Source organism: Bombina bombina, chromosome 8 (assembly GCF_027579735.1).
Source record: "Bombina bombina isolate aBomBom1 chromosome 8, aBomBom1.pri, whole genome shotgun sequence".
Classification (NCBI taxonomy): Eukaryota; Metazoa; Chordata; class Amphibia; order Anura; family Bombinatoridae; genus Bombina; species Bombina bombina.
The window spans coordinates 145,581,112-145,604,934 of NC_069506.1; the positions used below are offsets into that span (position 1 = coordinate 145,581,112).

The 23,823-nt window shown below is 38.0% G+C and overlaps 1 protein-coding gene across 2 annotated transcripts in view; it reads left to right on the forward strand.

Moving 5' to 3' along the window:
• LOC128638583 (myosin-10) overlaps positions 1-23,823 on the forward strand; it is a 516,403-nt gene that overhangs the window by 440,364 nt on the left and 52,216 nt on the right. For both annotated transcript variants that reach the window (XM_053690629.1, XM_053690628.1), the window contains exons 8-9: positions 12,728-12,791; positions 19,855-19,953. In XM_053690629.1, coding sequence (XP_053546604.1) covers positions 12,728-12,791; positions 19,855-19,953 — 163 coding nt within the window. The remainder of the gene's footprint in view (positions 1-12,727; positions 12,792-19,854; positions 19,954-23,823) is intronic.

Sequence of the window (23,823 nt, forward strand, 5' to 3'; positions counted from 1 at the left end):
GTTAAACATTTCTTGTCGAACTATGAGGGTTTTAATGTTTATGTCTAAGCTGTATGGTTAGAACTTGATTACTGATTACTACATCTTAAAGGGACACTGAACCCCAAATTTTTTCTTTTGTGATTCAGATAGAGCATGACATTTTAATTAACTTTCTAATTTACTCCTATTATCAAATTTTCTTTATTCTCTTGGTATCTTTATTTGAAATGCAAGAATGTATGTTTAGATGCCGGCCCATTTCTTTCATGTAATTAGCAAGAGTCCATGAGCTAGTGACGTATGGGATATACATTCCTACCAGGAGGGGCAAAGTTTCCCAAACCTTAAAATGCCTATAAATACACCCCTCACCACACCCACAAATCAGTTTTACAAACTTTGCCTCCTATGGAGGTGGTGAAGTAAGTTTGTGCTAGATTCTACGTTGATATGCGCTCCGCAGCAGGTTGGAGCCCGGTTTTCCTCTCAGCGTGCAGTGAATGTCAGAGGGATGTGAGGAGAGTATTGCCTATTTGAATGCAATGATCTCCTTCTACGGGGTCTATTTCATAGGTTCTCTGTTATCGGTCGTAGAGATTCATCTCTTACCTCCCTTTTCAGATCGACGATATACTCTTATATATATATATATATATACCATTACCTCTGCTGATTTTAGTTTCAGTACTGGTTTGGCTTTCTACAACATGTAGATGAGTGTCCTGGGGTAAGTAAGCTTATTTTCTGTGACACTCTAAGCTATGGTTAGGCACTTTTTTATAAAGTTCTAAATATATGTATTCAAACATTTATTTGCCTTGACTCAGGATGTTCAACATTCCTTATTTTCAGACAGTCAGTTTCATATTTGGGATAATGCATTTGAATCAATCATTTTTTCTTACCTTAAAAAATTTGACTTTTTTCCCTGTGGGCTGTTAGGCTCGCGGGGGCTGAAAATGCTTCATTTTATTGCGTCATTCTTGGCGCGAACTTTTTTGGCGCAAAATTTTTTTTTCTGTTTCCGGCGTCATACGTGTCGCCGTAAGTTGCGTCATTTTTTGACGTTTTTTTGCGTCAAAAGTGTCGGCGTTCCGGATGTGGCGTCATTTTTGGCGCCAAAAGCATTTAGGCGCCAAATAATGTGGGCGTCTTATTTGGCGCTAAAAAATATGGGCGTCATTTTTGTCTCCACATTATTTAAGTCTCATTATTTATTGCTTCTGGTTGCTAGAAGCTTGTTCACTGGCATTTTTTCCCATTCCTGAAACTGTCATTTAAGGAATTTGATCAATTTTGCTTTATATGTTGTTTTTTCTATTACATATTGCAAGATGTTCCACGTTGCAACTGAGTCAGAAGATACTTCAGGAAAATCGCTGCCCGGTGCTGGAGCTACCAAGCTAAGTGTATCTGCTATAAACTATCTGTTTCTCCAGCTGTTGTTTGTATTGAATGTCATGACAAACTTGTTAATGCAGATAAAATTTCCTTTAGTACTGTTACATTACCTGTTGCTGTTCCGTCAACATCTAATTCTCAGAGTGTTCCTGATAACATAAGAGATTTTATTTTTAAATCCATTAAGAAGGCTATGTCTGTTATTTCTCCTTCTAGTATACATAAAAGTCTTTTAAAACTTCTCTTTTTTCAGATGAATTTTTAAATGAACATCATCATTCTGATACTGATAATGGTTCTTCTGGTTCAGAGGTTTCTGTCTCAGAGGTTGATGCTGATAAATCTTCGTATTTGTTCAAGATGGAATTTATTCATTCTTTACTTAAAGAAGTATTAATTGCATTAGAAATAGAGGATTCTGGTCCTCTTGATACTAAATCTAAACGTTTAAATAAGGTTTTTAAATCTCCTGTAGTTATTCCAGAAATGTTTTCTCTCCCTGATGCTATTTCTGAAGTAATTTCCAGGGAATGGAATAATTTGGGTAATTCATTTACTCCTCCTAAAACGTTTTAAGCAATTATATCCTGTGCCATCTGACAGATTAGAGTTTTGGGACAAAATCCCTAAGGTTAATGGGGCTGTCTCTACTCCTGCTATATTTTTAGCGGATGTTGCTGCAGCTTCAACTTTTTGGTTAGAAGCTTTAGCGCAACAAGTAACAGATCATAATTCTTATAGCATTATTATTATTCTATAACATGCTAATAATATTATTTGTGATACCATCTATGATATCATTAGAGTTGATGTCAGGTATATGTCTCTAGCTATTTTAGCTAGAAGAGCTTTATGGCTTAAAACTTGGAATGCTGATATGTCTTCTAAGTCAACTTTGCTATCCCTTTCTTTCCAGGGTAATAAATTATTCGGTTCTCAGTTGGATTCTATTATCTCAACTGTTACTGGAGGGAAGGGAAATTGTTTACCAAAGGATAAAAAACTAAAGGTAAATTTAGGTCTAATAATCGTTTTCGTTCCTTTCCTCACGACGAGGAACAAAAGCCTGATCCTTCATCCTCAGGAGCGGTATCAGTTTGGAAACCATTTCCAGTTTGGAATATATCCAAGCCTTATAGAAACCCAAAGCCAGCTCCTAAGTGCCCATGAAGGTGCGGCCCTCATTCCGGCTCAGCTGGTATGGGGCAGATTACGTTTTCTTCAAAGAAATTTGGATCAATTCCGTTTACAATCTCTGGTTTCAGAACATTGTTTCAGAAAGGTACAGAATTGGCTTCAAGTTAAGGCCTCCTGCAAAGAGATTTTTTTCTTTCCTGTGTCCCAGTAAACCCAGCAAAGGCTCAGCATTTCTGAAATGTGTTTCAGATCTAGAGTTGGCTGGAGTAATTATGCCAGTTCCAGTTCTGGACCAGGGGCTGGGGTTTTATTCTATCTCTTCATTGTACCAAAGAAGGTCAATTCCTTCAGACCAGTTCTGGATCTATCAATATTGAATCGTTATGCAAGGATACCAACATTCAAGATGGTAACTGTAGGACTATCCTGCCTTTTGTTTAGCAAGGGCATTATATGTCTACAATAGATTTACAGAATGCATATCTGCATATTCCGATTCATCCAGATCACTTTTAGTTTCTGAGATTCTCTTTTTAGACAAGCATTACCAGTTTTGTGGCTCTACCGTTTGGCCTAGCATCAGCTCCAAGAATTTTTTCAAAGGTTCTCGGTGCCCTTCTGTCTGTAATCAGAGAACAGGGTATTGGTATTTCCTTATTTTGGACGATATCTTGGTACTTGCTCAGTCTTCACATTTCGCAGAATCTCATACGAATCGATTTGTTGTTGTTTCTTCAAGATCATGGTTGGAGGATCAATTTACCAAAAAGTTCATTGATTCCTCAGACAAGGGTAACCTTTTTAGGTTTCCAGATAGATTCAGTGTCTATGACTCTGTCTTTGTCAGACAAGAGAAGTCTAACATTGATATCAGCTTGTCAAAACCTTCAGTCACAATCATTCCCTTTGGTAGCCTTATGCATGGAAATTTTAGGTCTTATGACTGCTGCATCGGACGCGATCTCCTTTGCTCGTTTTCACATGCGACCTCTTCAGCTCTGTATGCTGAACCAATGGTGCAGGGATTACACAAAGATATCTCAATTTATATCTTTAAACCGATTATACGACACTCTCTGACGTGGTGGACAGATCACCATCGTTTAGTTCAGGGGGCTTCTTTGTTCTTCCGACCTGGACTATAATCTCAACAGATGCAAGTCTTACAGGTTGGGGAGCTGTGTGGGGGTCTCTGACGGCACAAGGGGTTTGGGAATCTCAGGAGGTGAGATTACCGATCAATATTTTGGAACTCCGTGCAATTTTCAGAGCTCTTCAGTCTTGGCCTCTTCTGAAGAGAGAGTTGTTCATTTGTTTTCAGATAGACAATGTCACAACTGTGGCATACATCATTCATCAAGGAGGGACTCACAGTCCTCTGGCTATGAAAGAAGTATCTCAAATTTTGGTTTGGGCGGAATCCAGCTCCTGTCTAATCTCTGCGGTTCATATCCCAGGTATAGACAATTGGGAAGCGGATTATCTCGGTCGCCAAACGTTGCATCCGGGCGAATGGTCTCTTCACCCAGAGGTATTTCTTCAGATTGTTCAAATGTGGGAACTCCCAGAAATAGATCTGATGGCTTCTCATCTAAACAAGAAACTTCCCAGGTATCTGTCCAGATCCCGGGATCCTCAGGCGGAGGCAATCGATGCATTATCACTTCCTTGGAAGTATCATCCTGCCTATATCTTTCCGCCTCTAGTTCTTCTTCCAAGAGTATTCTCCAAGATTCTGAAGGAATGCTCGTTTGTTCTGCTGGTAGCTCCAGCATGGCCTCACAGGTTTTGGTATGCGGATCTTGTCCGGATGGCCTCTTGCCAGCTGTGGACTCTTCCGTTACGACCAGACCTTCTGTCGCAAGGTCCTTTCTTCCATCAGGATCTCAAATCCTTAAATTTTAAGGTATGGAGTTTGAACGCTTGATTCTTGGTCAAAGAGGTTTCTCTGACTCTGTGATTAATACTATGTGACAGGCTCGTAAATCTGTATCTAGAGAGATATATTATAGAATCTGGAAGACTTATATTTCTTGGTGTCTTTCTCATCATTTTTCTTGGCATTCTTTTAGAATACCGAGAATTTTACAGTTTCTTCAGGATGGTTTAGATAAAGGTTTGTCCGCAAGTTCCTTGAAAGGACAAATCTCTGCTCTTTCTGTTCTTTTTCACAGAAAGATTGCTCATCTTCCTGATATTCATTGTTTTGTACAAGCTTTGGTTCGTATAAAACCTGTCATTAAGTCAATTTCTCCTCCTTGGAGTTTGAATTTGGTTCTGGGGGCTCTTCAAGCTCCTCCTTTTGAACCCATGCATTCTTTGGTCATTAAATTACTTTCTTGGAAAGTTTTGTTTCTTTTGGCCATCTCTTCTGCCAGAAGAGTATCTGAATTATCTGCTCTTTCTTGTGAGTCTCCTTTTCTGATTTTTCATCAGGATAAGGCGGTGCTGCAAACTTCTTTTGAATTTTTTATCTAAGGTTGTGAATTCTAACAACATTAGTAGAGAAATTGTGGTTTCTTCATTATGTCCTAATCCTATGAATTCTAAGGAGAAATCATTGCATTCTTTGGATGCTGTTAGAGCTTTGTAATATTATGTTGAAGCTACTAAGTCTTTCCGAAAGACTTCTAGTCTATTTGTCATCTTTTCCGGTTCTAGAAAAGGCCAGAAAGCTTCTGCCATTTCTTTGGCATCTTGGTTGAAATCTTTATTTCATCATGCCTATGTCGAGTCGGGTAAAACTCCGCCTCGAAGGATTACAGCTCATTCTACTAGGTCAGTTTCTACTTCCTGGGCGTTTAGGAATGAAGCTTCGGTTGATCAGATTTGCAAAGCAGCAACTTGGTCCTCTTTGCATACTTTTACTAAATTCTACCATTTTGATGTGTTTTCTTCTTCTGAAGCAGTTTTTGGTAGAAAAGTACTTCAGGCAGCGGTTTCAGTTTGATTCTTCTGCTTATGTTTTCATTAAACTTTATTTTGGGTGTGGATTATTTTCAGCAGGAATTGGCTGTCTTTATTTTATCCCTCCCTCTCTAGTGACTCTTGCGTGGAAAGATCCACATCTTGGGTAGTCATTATCCCATACGTCACTAGCTCATGGACTCTTGCTAATTACATGAAAGAAAACATAATTTATGTAAGAACTTACCTGATAAATTCATTTCTTTCATATTAGCAAGAGTCCATGAGGCCCACCCTTTTTTTGTGGTGGTTATGATTTTTTTGTATAAAGCACAATTATTCCAATTCCTTATTTTTTATGCTTTCGCACTTTTTTCTTATCACCCCACTTCTTGGCTATTCGTTAAACTGATTTGTGGGTGTGGTGAGGGGTGTATTTATAGGCATTTTAAGGTTTGGGAAACTTTGCCCCTCCTGGTAGGAATGTATATCCCATACGTCACTAGCTCATGGACTCTTGCTGATATGAAAGAAATGAATTTATCAGGTAAGTTCTTACATAAATTATGTTTTTTGGTGAACAACCTGGGTTGTCCTTGCTGATTGGTGGATAAATTCATCCACCAATAAAATAAGTGCTGTCCAGAGTTCTGACAAAAAAAAGCTTAGATGCTTTCTTTTTCAAATAAAGATAGCAAGTGAACAAAGAAAATTTGATAATAGGAGTAAATTTGAAAGTTACTTAAAATGTCATGCTCTATCTATCTGAATCACAAAAGAAAAAAATTGGGTTCAGTGTCCCTTTAAGTTCTATGGGAGTGTTGTGAAGTAAATGATTTGATCTCTATTCTCTCTCTGTCTATTGCTTCACAATTGTCCTTGGTCATTATCCAGTAGAATCAAATCTTTTGGAAATGTTCAGATGTACCCCGTATCCAGATGCTGATTCCGACATAGCATATATATTATTCATTTTATTAGTTGCTTCTGACCATGTCGGGGATCCTGTATCCAATATTTAGTGATACATATTCTGGTCGCTGTACATAACCCTCTGTATTTAATGGGACAGTGAACACCTTATAATTACTAGACATTTCTGTTTTATTGCTATAGAATAACATATTAGCCAAGTCTAAATGATTTTAGAGCACATTAACATCTTTTTTTACTGCTAGTATTTTTTAATAGCCAAACTCTGCCCACTGTTTGTCTGATTTAGAGAAGCCAATCTGGGCTTTAGTCTGCAGACAATATGGCTGTCAGTGGTGATAATGTTAGTATAAAGTACATTGTTTGGCATTAATTATTAATTTAGGAAACAGATATGTAGCAGAGTTAAATATTATAAATTATATTGCAGAGTTGTTTTACTACATTTTATATACAGATCTCAAGGTGTTTGCTGTTCCTTAATAGGTCATAAAAGTGCAAAAAGAAAATGCTCTAATATGTATATGCACTTTTGCTTGCATATACAGGTAGCCCTCAGTTTACGCCGGGGTTAGGTTCCAGAAGGAATGGTTGTAAATCGAAACCGTTGTAAATTGAAACCCAGTTTATAATGTAAAACAATGGGAAGTGAGGGAGTTAGGTTCCAGGCCCCTCTCTTAAAAAAATTGGCGTAAGTAATACCCAATACATTATTTTTAAAGCTTCGAAATGAAGACTTTAAATGCTAAACAGCATTATAAACCTAATAAAATAATCACACAACATAGACTATATAATTAAACTAAGTTAAATGAACAAAAACATTTACACAGAATTTACTTGCATTTTTCTGCAAACAGTTCTTTCTATGCATTCCAATCTGGACTGATTTATAGACAGGAAGATCTTGTTCCTTTGCAAGCTGCTCGATAGCTCAGGTCTGGTTAAACTGATTAATTTCAGCTTGCTTGGCTTGCATATCTTTGCTGCAACACAAGCGGACAGCTCCATCTACTGGCTATTTTAATCAATGCACTGCTTCTCAATGCTTTTCAATAGCAGTCACATGACTGAAAAAAAGGTTGTTATTCTGAAACGGTGCAAATTGAACCGTTGTAAACCGAGAGCCACCTGTACCTTTGTGTTTAAAGGAATAGTCCAGTCAAAATTAAAGGTACACTCAATCAAAATTAAACTTTCATTATTCAGATAGAGCATGCCATTTTAAACAACTTTCCAATTTACTTCCATTAACTAAATGTGCCCAGTATTTTTATATTTAAACTTTTTTAGTCACCAGCTCCTACTGAGCATGTGCAAGAAAAAGTATGTATGCATTTGTGAATGGCTGATGGCTGTCACATGGTACGTGTATGCATTTGTTATTGGCTGATGGCTGTCACATGGTACAGGGAGAGTGGAAAAAGACATAACTTTTAAAATTGTCAGATGAAAAAATCTACTACTCATTTGAAGTTCAGACTAAGTGCTATTGCATTGTCTTGTTATCTTGCATTTGTTGATTATCAAATCGACTGTGTTGACTGGTCCTTTAAACTCTCATGATTCAGATAGAGCGTGCAAATTTAAGCAACTTTCCAATTTACTCTATTATCATTTGTATTAGTTGTCTCGCTATCTTTATTTTGAAAAGCAGGAATGTAAGCATAGGAGCCGGGCAATTTTTGGTTCAGCACCTGGGTAACCACCAATCAGCAAGCGCTACCCAGGTGCTGAACCAAAAATGGGCCTGCTCATTAGCTTACATTCAAATAAAGATACCAAGAGAACAAAGAAAAACTGATAATTGGTGTTAATTATGGAGTTGCTTAAAATTGCTGCTCTATCTGAATCATTACGTTTAATTTTGACTAGACTATTCCTTTAACCACATGCACATTTTCTCTTTATTGCCTGTTTATATAGTTGATTAATATAAAACTTTGTGTATTAGTGGCATGATTGATTTTAATATTCTTAGCATTTGTTTTTTAACTAGTAGGTGCCACTTTGCCTTCTCTTGTTACAACTAAACCTTATTCACCTACCCCTAAATTGTTTTGCATCTGTCAGCAAAAATATATATAATGCCTGAAACGTCTCCTTATCTCCTTACAACGTCATGCAAAATAAATGACTGCACTTTAACCTGTGGGCTATCAGAGAAGTCAGCAGCACATTACATATCCGAACACTGAAGCCAAGTGGTGATACAGTGAAATAAAACCCTAACGCTTCACAAGCTGTTCCGGAAATAATACGTGCAAATTAAATAGGACAATGTGAATTAGATCGTCTTAGTCATCTGCTATTGAAATGCCTTTGGGGAATTAGGTTCTAATTAAATATTCTACTTATACATCATATTTCATGTGTTGTTTGTAGATTGGGTTGTAAGGAAAGGGTTTTATCAATTCCAGATACTGATCTACATATTCATGTGATGGCAGCAATCCTTAGCATATTGATAATTAAATTAGTTTTAACTTGTTAGACTTGTGTTAAGAATGTAAAGCTTTTAATTGCTGTATAATGACCTATTAATATATAGTAATATACAGAGGTGCTCAAGGACAAACAAAAATGTTTCCAGTAGTAGTTTTTTTTTTTAAATTAAAGGGACACTGAACCCAATTTTTTTCTTTCATGATTTAGATAGAGCAGGCAATTTTAAGCAACTTTCTAATTTACTCCTATTATCAATTTTTCTTCATTCTCTTGCTTTATTTGAAAAGCAAGAATGTGAGTTTAGAAGCCGGCCCATTTTTGGTTCACAACCTTGTTTGTGCTTGCCGATTGGTGGCTAAATGCCCCCACCGTTAAACAAATTGTCTGGCTCCTTAGCTTAGATGTTTTCTTTTTCAAATAAAGATAACAAGAGAACGAAGAAAAATTGATAATAGAAGTAAATTACAAAGTTGCTTAAAATTGCATGCTCTATCTGAATCATGAAAGAAAACAATTGGGTGTGTGGTATCCCTTTAAGAAGCATGGCAACCAGCACAGGATAAATAGTATAGCCCACCTTTCAATATTACATTTTGTTCATCAGTTACTTTTAGAGTCTTTGCTCCCTCTAGTGGCAAGAAAGTGCAATGAAATTGTGTTACAAGTATGCATGAATATGACGTTCTCTTTAGAGTATTTTAGGATTTACGTATTACAAGGAAACAATAACAGTTTAATTGATTCATCAATGTAAAGCTGAGTATTAAGAAATACTTTGTAGCCTCCTTCATAACTGTCACGTAGTTAGTTCTTATATGTATGTATTTGGCAGAACATCTGCATTACAATACATCAGCAGTTGAACTTTAAGAAGCTATTGGTATCTTTGGTTGACATTTTGTCAGTGACAGTAATGTGCCCACTGAAAGTGTTTTAGGCGTTGGAAAGTTTTGCTAATCCCTTGGCTACTACACAAGGAAACTATGTATTGAGAATGATGGGTTACAAAATACAATGACCGCAGTATTGAACAACTGCAACTTTATCACAACAACAATATATTTAGCAGACAGCACATATTATAATGCACTCATCAATGTACAAATTATGTTTCAACCTTGTTTATTACTTTATGATGTCCAGATATTCTTTTTTTGTATGGGGGCCAATCACTGATAGTGAAATTGGACAGGGGCCACTTTGTATTATACTCACAATTATAGTAACTATATATTATATAATAAACCGCCTGAATTACTTAGGAAATACGAAACTACTGGTTATTTAAATTAATTGTATATACTACTAAAACGTAGTACAAATTCACAGGCTTAAAGGGGCATAAAACTTTTTTTCCCCTTACATGATTCAGGTACAACAAACAATTTTAAACAGCTTTCCAATTTACTTCTATTAGCATATTTTCTTTGTTTTCTTGTTATCCTTTGTTGAAAAGCAGGAAAGTAAGCGCAGGCGTGCGCACGTGTCTGCAGCACTATATGGCAGCAGTTTTGCAACAATGTTATACATTAGCAAGAGCACTAGATGGCAGCGATATTTCCTGTCATGTAGCGCTCCAGACATGCTCACGCTACTTATCTAGATATCTCTTCAACAAAGAACAACAAAAGAATGAAGCAAATTTGATAATAGAAGTAATTTGGAAACTTTTTTAAAATTGTATTCTCTATCAGAATCATAAAATAATTTTTTTTAGGTTTCCTGTGCCTTTAAATATTTAATGAGAAGTGTGAAATAAAAAAATGACCTGGTGGGGCTTGATTTGGCCTTTGTAACTTAGTTCTGTCAGCCCTAATTTAAAAAGTTAATTATTAGCTAATTGTAGTTGGTTATATTGCTGTGCATGGGAATAGTGCTCTGCAGGAAAAGAACATTATTGATTTATCTTATTAAAGTGAATTTAAATTTTAATGAATGAGTGTCCGGTTTTTAAAAAAATACTATTAAAACCAGGAGCACTTTCATTCATTCATTCATTCATTCATTCAACTTTACATTGCAGCGTTCTTTTTAAATACCTTTTTCTTTAGGAAACCCAGACCGGCGTTCCTCCGCCTGCAGCTCCTCTGTACTTACCTCAGCAATGACGAAACCGGCTTCCTCCAATCACAGTGTGGCCTCACGAGGTGCACGCCATGATTGGAGGAAGCCGGTTTTGTCATCGCAGAGGTATGCACAGAGTAGCTGAGGGCTGAGGAACGCCGGTCTGGGTTTCCTAAAGAAAAAGGTATTTAACAAAAAACGCTGCAATGTAAAAGTTTAATGAATTAAAGTGCCACTGGTTTTATTAGTATTTTTAAAAAACGGACACTCATTCATTCAACTTTACATTCACTTTAACAAAGTATTTTTTAACTTACCTATATCAGCTCAACAGGAAACACTTCATGTACAGATTAATGGTGCTATTTGAATGTTCCCTTTATGTAGAAAGTGACATTTTTTTCTGCACTCTGTTGATATTTTATGAACCAAATGGCATTCATAAAAACAAGGTTACCAAATATATTGGTACCTGAAAACTGATCTTTTGAAGGGTGCAGGAAAATAATTATTTCTAAACGAGGTATTAACAGCACTTTAAAGGGACAGTAAACAACTTGTAATTATAAGACATTTCTCTTGTGTTGATATAGAATAACATATCTGCCAAGTCTTAATGTTTTTTAAAACAAATAAACATTCTTTTGAATTGAATTATTTATCAATAGCCAAACTCCACCCACATTTGTTTTATTTGGAAGAGCCAATCTAAACTTTAGTCCTCAGACAAAAAGGCTAGGCCCTACTATAGTGTTAGTATAGAGTGCGTTGTTTAGCAATTGTTAACCGATAAAGCCAATTAGGGACATATATGTAGCAGGGGTCGCCTTAAGAAGTCAGCAGACTGTAGTTTAAGTTTTAGGAATTAGAAATTGCTCAATTTTCAGCGCTAAATTACATGGAAAGGGGCCAAATAAATAATGAAAAAATATTTCAAAGTTGTATCATTTTGCAATAACTAAACATTTTATATACAAATCTCAAGGTATTTACTGTCCCTTTAAACACCTTTCCTTTTGTGTCATTCTTTTCAGCACACGCCCCCCTAGTCAGAAAGACCAGAAAACAAATTCTATAACCAGCTAATCAAATCTAGTTTAGGCAGTTTGCAGCATTTTGATAACATACAGAAGGTTATAGATTTATTTTTTTTGGCCTCTCTAGAAATTGTGGCACAATTTGTACACAAAAGTAAGGGATATTAATTTACTTGTTGTAATAAAAAAAAAGCACTAAGCAGTGGCTTATATTTAATAAAAATCATTGCTATAAGAATTATTCACCATTTTATATGAATTGTACCTTTTATTTCTTTTTAAACTTAATTTGTTCAGTGTCCATTACTTCTTGTCACAGCCCTACACGGAGGCTGAGATCTCTATAGAAAGGCATTTATAATTTTATATCATAAAACTTCTAGAGTAACATGAGCTGGTTTTGTATTAAGTAAATACTAGATAAATGGAGAGTCAGTTTTGCCAATGCTCGGAACAGGCAGAATTCAACCTAAGTTACCAACATGTCTGCTCCCTTATTGAGCTGCAGGTAGTAGCCACACTGAAAATTTTTGCTCATTTTGCAAGAAAACAAATACGTTTGCTTGTTTTCTTAGGGGTTTTTTGTAGGTTTTTTTTTTTTTTTACACAACCTGTTTATTTTTACGTTTCCTTTGATTTAGCATTTTTGTTTATAGAAAAGGAGCACTGTTTAATATCCATTTAACAGTCAAATCCCTGCTCCCTGTGGGGTTGGGATTATGATATAAAACACCATATAGTGGATTTGTAATTATAGAGATAAAAATAATACTGACTATTGATTTAAAATCATTTTTATTTTTCTCTTTCTATCTTAGGGAAAGTTTATCCGGATAAATTTCGATGTAGCTGGTTACATCGTTGGAGCCAACATAGAGACTTGTATCCTTTCAATCTGTATTTTAGGGATACTGACATTTCTGGTAACTTAGAATCCTTAACGCTCTAACCCTCCGTCATTCTAATAATACCACTTCCTGTTGTGCAGGATGCAAGCTCATGGGACATTATTAAACAGTGTATTTTTGTATTTACCTTTTCATAAATTGCATTATGTGTTATATTGATCATGATTATTTTTACTAATTACGTTTTCTTTTATTAAAGGGACACTAAACCCAAATTTTTTCTTTCATGATTCAGATAGAGCATGCAATTTTAAGCAACTTTCTAATTTACTTATATTACCAAATTGTCTTCGTTCTCTTGGTATCCTTATTTGAAAAGCAGGAATGAAAGCTTAGGAGCCGGCCCATTTTAGGTTCAGCACCTGGGTAGCGCTTGCTGATTGGTGGCTAAATGCAACCTCCAATCAGCAAGTGCTATCCAGGGTGCAGAAACAAAAATGGGCCAGCTCCTTCGCTTAGATTCCTGCTTTTTCAAATAAAAATACCAAGAAAACGAAGAAAAATGTATAATAGGTAGGGTTGCACCGATACCATTTTTTTTATGACTGAGTACAAGTACGATACTTGTTTTCAAATACTCGCCAATACCAATTACCGATACTTTTTTTTTTAATGTCATGTGACATTTTACCAAGCACCATACATACTAATTATTTAAGATTGCTTCTTTATAATTATAAAGGACTGTAATTCAAAAGACATTATGAAATAATCAAAAAGTTCACTGAACATGTTTATAAATAAAAAATATTACAATAAAATATTAAATTTAAAGGGGTGATGCAATTGGGTTGTAGGGCTGTTATATAACATCAAGCTGACATTTGTATGGAGGTTCGACTCTAAGTTGAACAGTCTTTCACTTTCCACACTACTGCATGGGGCAGAAAGATATTTTTGGCACATTTTAGCCAGAGCTGGAAATCTGTTTATTAACTGTCCAGTACTTCAGGGGTTTGTCTGAACGAGGTACAGTGATCTCTCCTACAATAATACAAATAACAGCAATTTGTATTGGCAGAACAGTAGTAAACAATTTTTAGTTTAGTCTCCACTCCAGTTTAAAATGAAATAGGAACATGCAGTTTGAAAAAACACCACAAGATAGCATATGGGTAGGAAGTGGAGGTATCGGTTTAAGTATCGGTGCATTTGCACAAGTACAAGTACTCATGCAAATACTTGGTATCGGTACCGATACCGATACTAGTATCGGTATCGGTGCATCCCTAATAATAGGAGTAAATTAAAAAGTTGCTTAAAATGTCATGCTCTGTCTGAATCATGAAAGAAAAAATGTGGGTTTAGTATCCCTTTAAGTAAGTGGGGCAGTGCTGAAATGGGGACTATGGATACATTTATTTCTACCACCTTGTATTTTATATGTACTGAAACATTTCCTAGGGTGGTAACTAGCCATAGAACAAGCTTGTGACAAAACCAATCTCGCCACTGTACATTGGAGGGCCTGTTATGGAACATTCTTTGGGCTGGAGGTACATGGGCTTAAGGATACCCAGAGACTGCATGGAAATATGGAATTTTATATGCTGGACACCCCATGTACTTTCATAACTCTGTCTTATGTCTATGTCACCCTGTATCCATAAATACAGGATGGGTACAGGGTGTGAGTGCACCTTTTGGGAGCAATTGTGACTCTATAAAGCAAGTGGGCATAAAAGACTTTATAGCTAATAAGAACTGTTCCTATATTCTGTAATAAGATGTATTCTATGTATGTTTAAGATCTGATTGTGTCTCAGGAGTCTGTCTGGGTAAACTGATTGTGTCCTTGTGTGATTATGTTAACTAGACTGCCCAACATCAGATTGTCTGAGTAAACGTTCTTCCCTAGTTAATTAACTTAATATGTTAATCTGTTTTACCTGTGAATAGACAATTGTTAGTGGTTTGATGCATTGTTCATATGTTTGCTTTACTGTTAAACCAATGCCCTCTGTAACCTGAAGCCAGGGTGTATAAATCTGTGTGCTGCCTTCAAATAAAGTAGTTATTCTTTTTTAAACCTGAAATGTGGAGCTTGGTCTCATGTTTGCAGGGAAACTGGCTGGGTTGTGAATTGCTGATTCCCTATGCAGGACATTGTTCATCTGGTATTAACCCTTGGTACACTGTTGGTACCGTAACATTGGTGGCAGCGACGGAATGAACCTTATCGCCCAGAAGAGCAACTACACAAGCCAGTAACCTCAGGAAGAGGGGGATTATTACAATACTGACTAAGATGGAAAAGAGAAAAGTACATTTTGCAGCTTTTAAAAACTTCCTGGAAACAGAAGGAGAGATTGATGGGTACCTTGCGGATTTTGAGAGGCAATGTGCACTACACAAGGTACCCGCAGAGGACTGGGTCACGATATTATCTGGAAAATTATCCGGCCGGGCCAGAGAGGCTTTTCGGGCCATTCCAGATGAGGAAGTCAGGGATTATAATAATGTAAAAGAGGCTCTGCTCTCCAGGTATGCGGTTACACCGGAGGCATACAGGAGGCGGTTCAGAGACACTGTTAAATTAGCTGGAGATTCCTACCTTGAGTGGGCATGTAAGGTGCACCGCACAGCAGCTCACTGGATAGCGGGGTGCCAAGCCATATCTGGGGAAGAGGTGCTGCAGCTATTCCTGTTGGAACATTGCTTCGACAAATTACCCGCAGGAGTTCGAGAGTGGGTTCGGGACCGTAAACCCTCCACCCTGCAGGAAGCGGCTCGCTTGGCAGATGAGTATACGGATGCCCGCAAACTGGACACTGCTACCACTAAGCCCCCTGCTAGAGTGGAGTACAGACCCCCAGTCACCCCAGCAGCTGCCAGTTACCAAACCCCGGCGCACCACTATACCACACGGCCTCCGGCCACGAACTACCCTCAGAGAGCCCTGCGGTGCTACTCACAACCTATTCGGTGCTTTAGATGTAAGCAACTAGGGCACAAAAGACCAGAGTGTCCCCTAAACGCAGCGAACCAAGCGCAGTCCTGGAGAAGACCCGCCGGCGGAATCCCACGTAATCCTCAGCCTGCGGCCCGCTACGTAGAGGCGCAAGAATGCTGGAGCATCCTACATGAGGCAGACCTTGTGCAAGCTGCCCACCGGAATAACCGGCAACTGGTTAAAGTGAATGGGAAGAAGGTCAGTGGTCTACGGGATACTGGTGCTACCATGACCTTGCTTCAAAAGAACTTGGTGTCTGAGAAACAGTACACTGGAGACACTGTGGCTGTGAGGGTAGCAGGGGGCGATGTGTTCAGCCTACCTGTTGCCAGGGTACATTTGGATTGGGGAGTGGGCGCTAGACCTGTGAATGTGGGGGTCAAGAAGGACTTACCTGCTGATGTTCTTCTTGGAAATGACTTGGCCCCCCTTGTTTCTGCCTACGCTCCTATGGGTCCCGCTGATGTTAACTCTGTGACTACCCGTGCCCAGATCCGTGCAGCAGAGACTGACCCACCTGCTGCTAAGCCCCAGGACGCTGAGCTCAGTAAATCTCTATCCGCTATTGATATGTGGAGGTCCCGTTACAATGCGCTGATGAAGGAGAAGAGGAGCGCAGAGGAAAAAGCACGTTTAGAACAGGAATCTCTGCTAGACAAGCTGCACCGACAGACTGCAGAAAACACCAGCTTGAGAGTGGAACATGAAACATTAAAGACAAACTTAGTGACACTGGAGGAGAAGCTGACGCTGGCTCATAGTGAGGTGCAGCAACTCAAGGGCACCCTATGTCAGTATGAAGGGATTGTGGATACCTATAAAGAGCAGGTACAGAAAACTCGTAAAGAAGCTGATGGGATTTTGAAGGACTGTTTGGCCCTGGTCTGGGCACTGAGGAATTTGAACCCTTGTTTGTATGGACAGGAATTCTCTCTCATAACGGGAATACAGATGGATTGTCCCAGCAAACTGACAAACCAGAGGGAGAGGAGTTTGATGGTCCTGTCCCCCAGCAACACGGCAGTTTAGCCAAAGGGGAGACGATTGGTCTCCCCCTCCAGCAGCACAGCTATGTATCCGAAGGGGAGACAGTCGGTCTTCCCCTCCAGCAACCAGGCTCCCACCAGGCTACTTCCATGGTAGTGCTGGCACCCGGGCAGAGTACAGCTGGTCTCTGCCCACCTCGCAACCCACCAATTCAGCGTACCAGTCCCCCACACAGCTGTGATGAGGCACCTGGACATGGACAAGTTTTCCCCGTACTCAGGTGTAGTAACCATTTATTGTGGGTGGGCTGTACTACTAATTGTGTTTTATGGGTGGGTTGCTGGACTAACCAGGGCACTGACCGGCAGGAGGTCAGATACCCTGTTAGTCTGTTTGGAAAAGGGGAGAGATGTGACAAAACCAATCTCGCCACTGTACATTGGAGGGCCTGTTATGGAACATTCTTTGGGCTGGAGGTACATGGGCTTAAGGATACCCAGAGACTGCATGGAAATATGGAATTTTATATGCTGGACACCCCATGTACTTTCATAACTCTGTCTTATGTCTATGTCACCCTGTATCCATAAATACAGGATGGGTACAGGGTGTGAGTGCACCTTTTGGGAGCAATTGTGACTCTATAAAGCAAGTGGGCATAAAAGACTTTATAGCTAATAAGAACTGTTCCTATATTCTGTAATAAGATGTATTCTATGTATGTTTAAGATCTGATTGTGTCTCAGGAGTCTGTCTGGGTAAACTGATTGTGTCCTTGTGTGATTATGTTAACTAGACTGCCCAACATCAGATTGTCTGAGTAAACGTTCTTCCCTAGTTAATTAACTTAATATGTTAATCTGTTTTACCTGTGAATAGACAATTGTTAGTGGTTTGATGCATTGTTCATATGTTTGCTTTACTGTTAAACCAATGCCCTCTGTAACCTGAAGCCAGGGTGTATAAATCTGTGTGCTGCCTTCAAATAAAGTAGTTATTCTTTTTTAAACCTGAAATGTGGAGCTTGGTCTCATGTTTGCAGGGAAACTGGCTGGGTTGTGAATTGCTGATTCCCTATGCAGGACATTGTTCATCTGGTATTAACCCTTGGTACACTGTTGGTACCGTAACAAAGCTATTATGCTATTATTCGTTCCCAGGTTGAGTGCTTCTCTCTTTTTATTTATGCAAATTATGACTGAGAGAAGTCGCCCTAAGGGCGATGTGGGAAGCCAGATGTGGACCCGTTGCTCGGTGTGCCTAGAGGGATATGGCTGCACCTCACTGAGGAGGCCCACACTAGGCCGAAACGTACGTCTGGGGTTTTGCCGTTTCTCTCGTTCAGAGAGGGATTACCTGGTATTTCAGGGCTGGACTGTACTGTGAAGTCAGGATCAGACTGATATGCTTCAGGAAAGTTCTTCTCTGTTGAGCAAAAAGAGGCTGCTTCTTGGGCGGTAACTAGCCGTAGAACAAGCTATTATGCTATTGTTCGTTCCCAGGCTGAGCGCTTCTCTCTTTTTATTTATTTTCTATCATGTCTAAATTATTATTTTTGTATAAAAGGGTCAAGTAAAAGTTGTTTAAACTTAAGTTGTAACCAGTAGGAATTCCCCACAGTATACATTGCTATTGTTTTTTTTACTAGGGGGTATGGACAGCTTTTATAGCACGAGTCTGCAAAAAAAAGGGATTTATTGAACACAGGAACATAGCAATGTAAAAAACAAACAAACTGTAATGTGTTTTAAAAAAACCCTTTTTAGATATGACAAATAAAATACTTGATTATGGCGTTCCTCTAAAAGCAGCTTTGATAGATATGACAGCCTTTAAATACACAAAAGCTTGTTATTTTTGAAGACTTGCTATTATTTTTTGCATTTATTTATGAAATACAGTACAGGTTTAAAGAGACATAAAACTCATTTTTTTTCTTTTATGATTTAGAAAGACCATGCAATATTAAGCAACTTTCTGATTTACTTCTATTAATTAATTTGCTTCATTCTCTTGATATCTTTTGCTGAAAAGCATATCTAGATAGGCTCAGTTGCTGCTGATTGGTGGCTGCACAAAGATGCCTCGTGTGATTGGCTCACCCATGTGAATTGCTATTTCTTAACAAAGGATATCTAAAGAATGAAGCAAATTACTTCTATTAAGAAGTAAATTGGAATGTTGTTTAAAACTGAAGTCTCTATCTAAATCATGAGATAATTTTTTGGGGTTTAATGTCCCTTTAAGTGTGCAAAATAAATAAATAAGCACATAATTACAGTATTTATAGCCTACTTTGTTTAAATATTGCAGACTTAAATCAGCAAACATTACCGTCCACATGTTTTTTTTACTGGCATTTTTCAAAATAGTTGTAACCATTTCACACAGTTCTGTAAATATCAAGGTTGCACTAATTATCTGCAAAACACGGTGTTGTAAACAAGCCTTAAAGGGACAGAAATATGTTTTGGGTTTGCTGCTGTAGAATAACGTATCAGCCAAGCCTCAATGTTTTTAAAACAAACGCACATTCTTCTTCCTGAGAATATTATTCAATAGCCAAACTCCACCAGCCATTTGCGTAATTTAGATGAGCCAATCTGTGCTTTAGTCTGCAGATAACAAGTCTAACCATTGTCGTAGTTCTAGTTCAAAGTGGGCTGTTTTGCAGTTGTTATCTGAGAAATCAAATTAGGAACTGATATGTAGCAGGGTTAGCATTGGGATAAATTACATGAAAAGGGGGGAAATAAATAATGAAAATGTATTGCAAAGTTGTTTATTCATAAATAAAAGTTTTATATAAAAATCAAATGTGTTTACTTCCCTTTTAAGTCCTTGTTCAGTTACTTTCTGCCTAAGAACGATTTGTTTTTTTTAATTGATTTTTCCCATAATTTGAATACCTTTGTTGTACAGTAAATTGCATAAGCAGACAACGCACGCCTTACACATTTGCTTTTCAGTATAATCTATTATTTATGGGAACAAGCTATGGTTGCTGACTGTGCTTTATAATTAAATTCTTTGGTTCAATCTTTATACCACTGGAATTGCTACACATCATTTTTATGCCCTTAACATTGTGATGCAGATCTTTTAGAGAAATCTAGGGCTATTCGTCAAGCTAAAGATGAAAGGACATTCCACGTTTTTTACCAACTTCTTGCAGGAGCTGGAGAACATGTGAAGAGTAAGATTTTCTTAAACCTTCTATCTTTCTTGGTTGTATGTGTTGAGGAATCGCTGCACATTTCCTGCTATCAGTGGTGTATTTAGTATTTGTGCTTACCTAGCCACATGAAACTCTGCTGCCCCCCCCCCACATTAAATCCGCAACAACGTTAGCTTAAATGTGTCTCATATATTTCTTACCGCTGGAACATACATCCCCACTAGACAACCAGGCATCCAGTGGTGGTTCTAGAACTTCAAATTGGTGGGGGGCTAATAAAGGTGGTGAAAAAGTTGAGACAAAGCGCACGTAATAAATGCAGTCGATTGGCAGAAGATGCGTTTCCCTTCGCAGCTCAGCGGGGGCGTGAACCACATACATGGCATCCTCAAAGAACCGCCACTGCAGGGATCTCTGAATTCTGTACAACACGAGTGAAGGTTTATTCCATAGAACTACCTTTCAAAGTCCTGCTGCCCTAGGCACAGAACTAGTTGGTATAGGCCTAAATACGCCATTGTCTGCTACAGTAAGAAACCACTTGGGTTAGTCATGTTTACATGTGTTTAACATATTCATTACTAAATTTTATGCTTGATGTAATATTGCTATTTCTACCATTGAGGACAGTCATTGCTGGGTCAACTCTAGAGATCCTCACAGTTTTGCTAATATGTGCTTGCTTTTTTTTATATAGGGTTTACCCAAGTGAATCTTTGAAGCAATAAAAAGCTTGTCTTTTTAAATAAAATCTCAGGTTAAAAGAACAAAATACCCATATGCTAAATCACTTAAAAGTGATGCATCATAAGTGTAAAAAGCTGACAAGAAAATATCACATGAACATCTCTATGTAAAAAAGGAAGATTTTTTTTACCTCAAAATATCTTCAGCTTACAATAAACAAAATGCTCTGTGGACAGTTATACTTCAGATACTGTCAGTTGCATGTTTAAAAAAAGCAACAAAAAAGCCAATCCGCTTTATCAGTCACACTTTGCTTTACTGTGATCGTGTGAGATTTCATAGTAAACGTTCTTAAAGGGACATTCCAGTCAAAATTGCAATAGATCTGTATGCATTTCAGTTTTGAATAGAAGCATTTTTTGTGATAAATGAGAAAAAGAGGAACGGAGAGCACTCCATAAAAATAATTATCTGAATTGGTGCAAGCAGTTACAAAAAGATACTGGAAATGAGCTGACAATCGGATAACTGAAAGGCAAAGTGTGGCACAGGCTGCACTACAAAATCAGTTTGTCAAAAAAAAGTACTAATCACCATACACTTAAAATAATTACAAACAAGATTTGGTCATTAATATAAGGCAGCACTAGGGTGAACATAAATCACATGAAGCCCCCTATTGTTTAACATACACACTCTGGGCTCCTAGTGTTGTGTACACACACCAGAGAGTCCGCAACCTACTGAGAGGAGGGGCAAACGCATCATGCTGGTCACATGCTATTGGTCAAGTGTTTGACCTGGATCGGCCTTGGACATTTCTTTAAAGCTGGATCACCTGTCAGCTCTGCATAGCAACGGTACTTGGTTATGTCACCTCCTGGAACTATGAGGAATCAGCCAGTACGCAGTGACTGTACTTGGGGCCGCAAGGAGGTAAGCGGTTTTAACCAGTACAAGTCAATACTGTTCAGAAGTAGAATGTGCATTATCCTGGATGGGGTGTTCTTTTATTTTCCCAATGCTGCCTGGTATGTAATCAATTTGTGATCTGGAGGCAAATGCTAACCCGGAGTGTGTGAGTTTACGCTAAGTGCCCGGACTGTGCCGTACACATAGTTACACATCGTTGCAATCGTTTTGATTAACCCTTTGATGTCTGATAAGATCGAGTCCAAGTGGGATATGGACAATGACATAACCAAGTGGATTTGCCTTGATTACTGCCTTTAAAATTGGCACATGCGGACTCTTTGGTGCGTGTACACAAAACTACCAGCCCAGAGGGTGTATGTTATACTATAGGGTGCTTTATGGGATTTATGTTCACCCTAGTGCTGCCTTATATTAATGCCCAATGCTTGTTTTTAATTATTTTATGTGCATGCCCAAGACAAACAGGATTACTTTAGAGATCATCCTGGAGTCATTTGATAATCAGCAAACTACTTTTGCATCAGGCTTGTAAAGTCATCAGTTAAGGTAAAACATTCTGGGTGATGACTTCAGAATGATAAACGGATTACCTTACTGATTACTTCACAAGCATGAATAGCCAGTGAATGACTCTAGAATAATCTCATTTAAATATTTTGGCCTGTGGGCATACTTCAGGATGGTTTCCAATGACTAGTCTGCAGTCATTGATTACTTCATAATGACTCCATAATGACTTTTTGTAATATACATGTAGCAGCAAAAATGCTTCTAATAAAAGCTTTAGCTGTTTGAAAAGTGTAGTTAAGTATGCACCATGCACCAGCATTTTAAACACAACACTTGTTCGGAGAGCCTTAGGTGCTTGTACCATCTTGTAATGACTCAATTTGTTAATTGCTGACATTATACAAGCCCCACTTGCACTCTGAGCAGCTTCAGTATTTAAAATGCTGGTGCACTGAGAATATGTAACTATGCTTCACATGCATGTGCAGAGAAAAATGCTTACACTAACACAGCATTTTTACCTATTCATGTATATTGCAAATGTATTTCTATTTAAAGAAGTTGTTCATCTATGTGCATTTACATTTTTGCTGGAATGTCCCTTTAAACTGAAGAGGGAAATAAAATGAGTATTCCTTCACATTCCAGATTCACACTCCCTTGCAAGCCTTTTAAGGTAAAATATCTCCCTTTTTTACATAGGGATGTTCATGTGATATTTTATAGTCAGCTTTTTACAGCTATGCTGCATCAGTTTCAAGTGCTTCAACATTTGGGTATCATGTCCCTTTAAATGTATGAATAGTAAATGTGATGTGACATTATTATTTGGCCATTAGACATTATTTTTGCAGGGTCTGGTTCCACCAATGAACATTATATATAACTTTACATAGAAATGTCCACATTCTAAATAAAGACTGCTAAGTATTGTGGCAACTCATTTAGCTGCCAATTAGTGAAAGCAATGATCGGTACCTTCTGTACTCAATAGGTTTAACAGTTGTTCCTGAGAAGGGAATTTAAAGGGCCATTGTAGTTTTAATTGATTAAAGCATTTCATTTTAACCCTAAAGACTCTAAAATTACATGTATTTAACCCCTGAAAATTGGTTAAACAGGTAGTTAAAGTACTGCTCAGGAGCTACCTAGAACTGCTTGCCCTGAGCGGAAACTGCCAGTCACCAAATCAGCAGTAGTAGTAGCAGAGCTAAGTCTTGCGACTACTGCTGGTGAATGGTTTAGTGGCCAGGTCTGCTTAAGTCCAGCAGTGCTCTGTGGCTTCCGAGCAAAACTTTAACTATGTGTTTAATTCCTTTGCCTGCGTTAAACACATAGCATTGCAGGGTGTCTAGTGTTAAAATGACATGCTCTAATAAATTTGAACATGCAGTTTTTCTATTATTATGACCCTTTAACCTCTGCCTGTCATGATGTTGTTATTTGTAAATGTCAGCCTTTGTCGTCAAATGCGTGGCTCTGTCTTGGCACAAGTACATTTACCATTAAAGGGACATAATACTCATATGCTAAATCACTTGAAAGTGATGCAGTATAACTGTAAAAAGCTGACGGGAAAATATCACCTGAGCATCTCTATGTAAAAAAGGAAGATATTTTACCTCACAACATCATTAGCTCACGAGAGTGAGTGCTGTGTAAAAAGTTATACTTCAGCTGTTGTCCAGCTGCAGGTAAAAATAAAATTTTAAAAATGAAGAAATGAACTGCAGCCAATCAGCATCAACAGTGCTG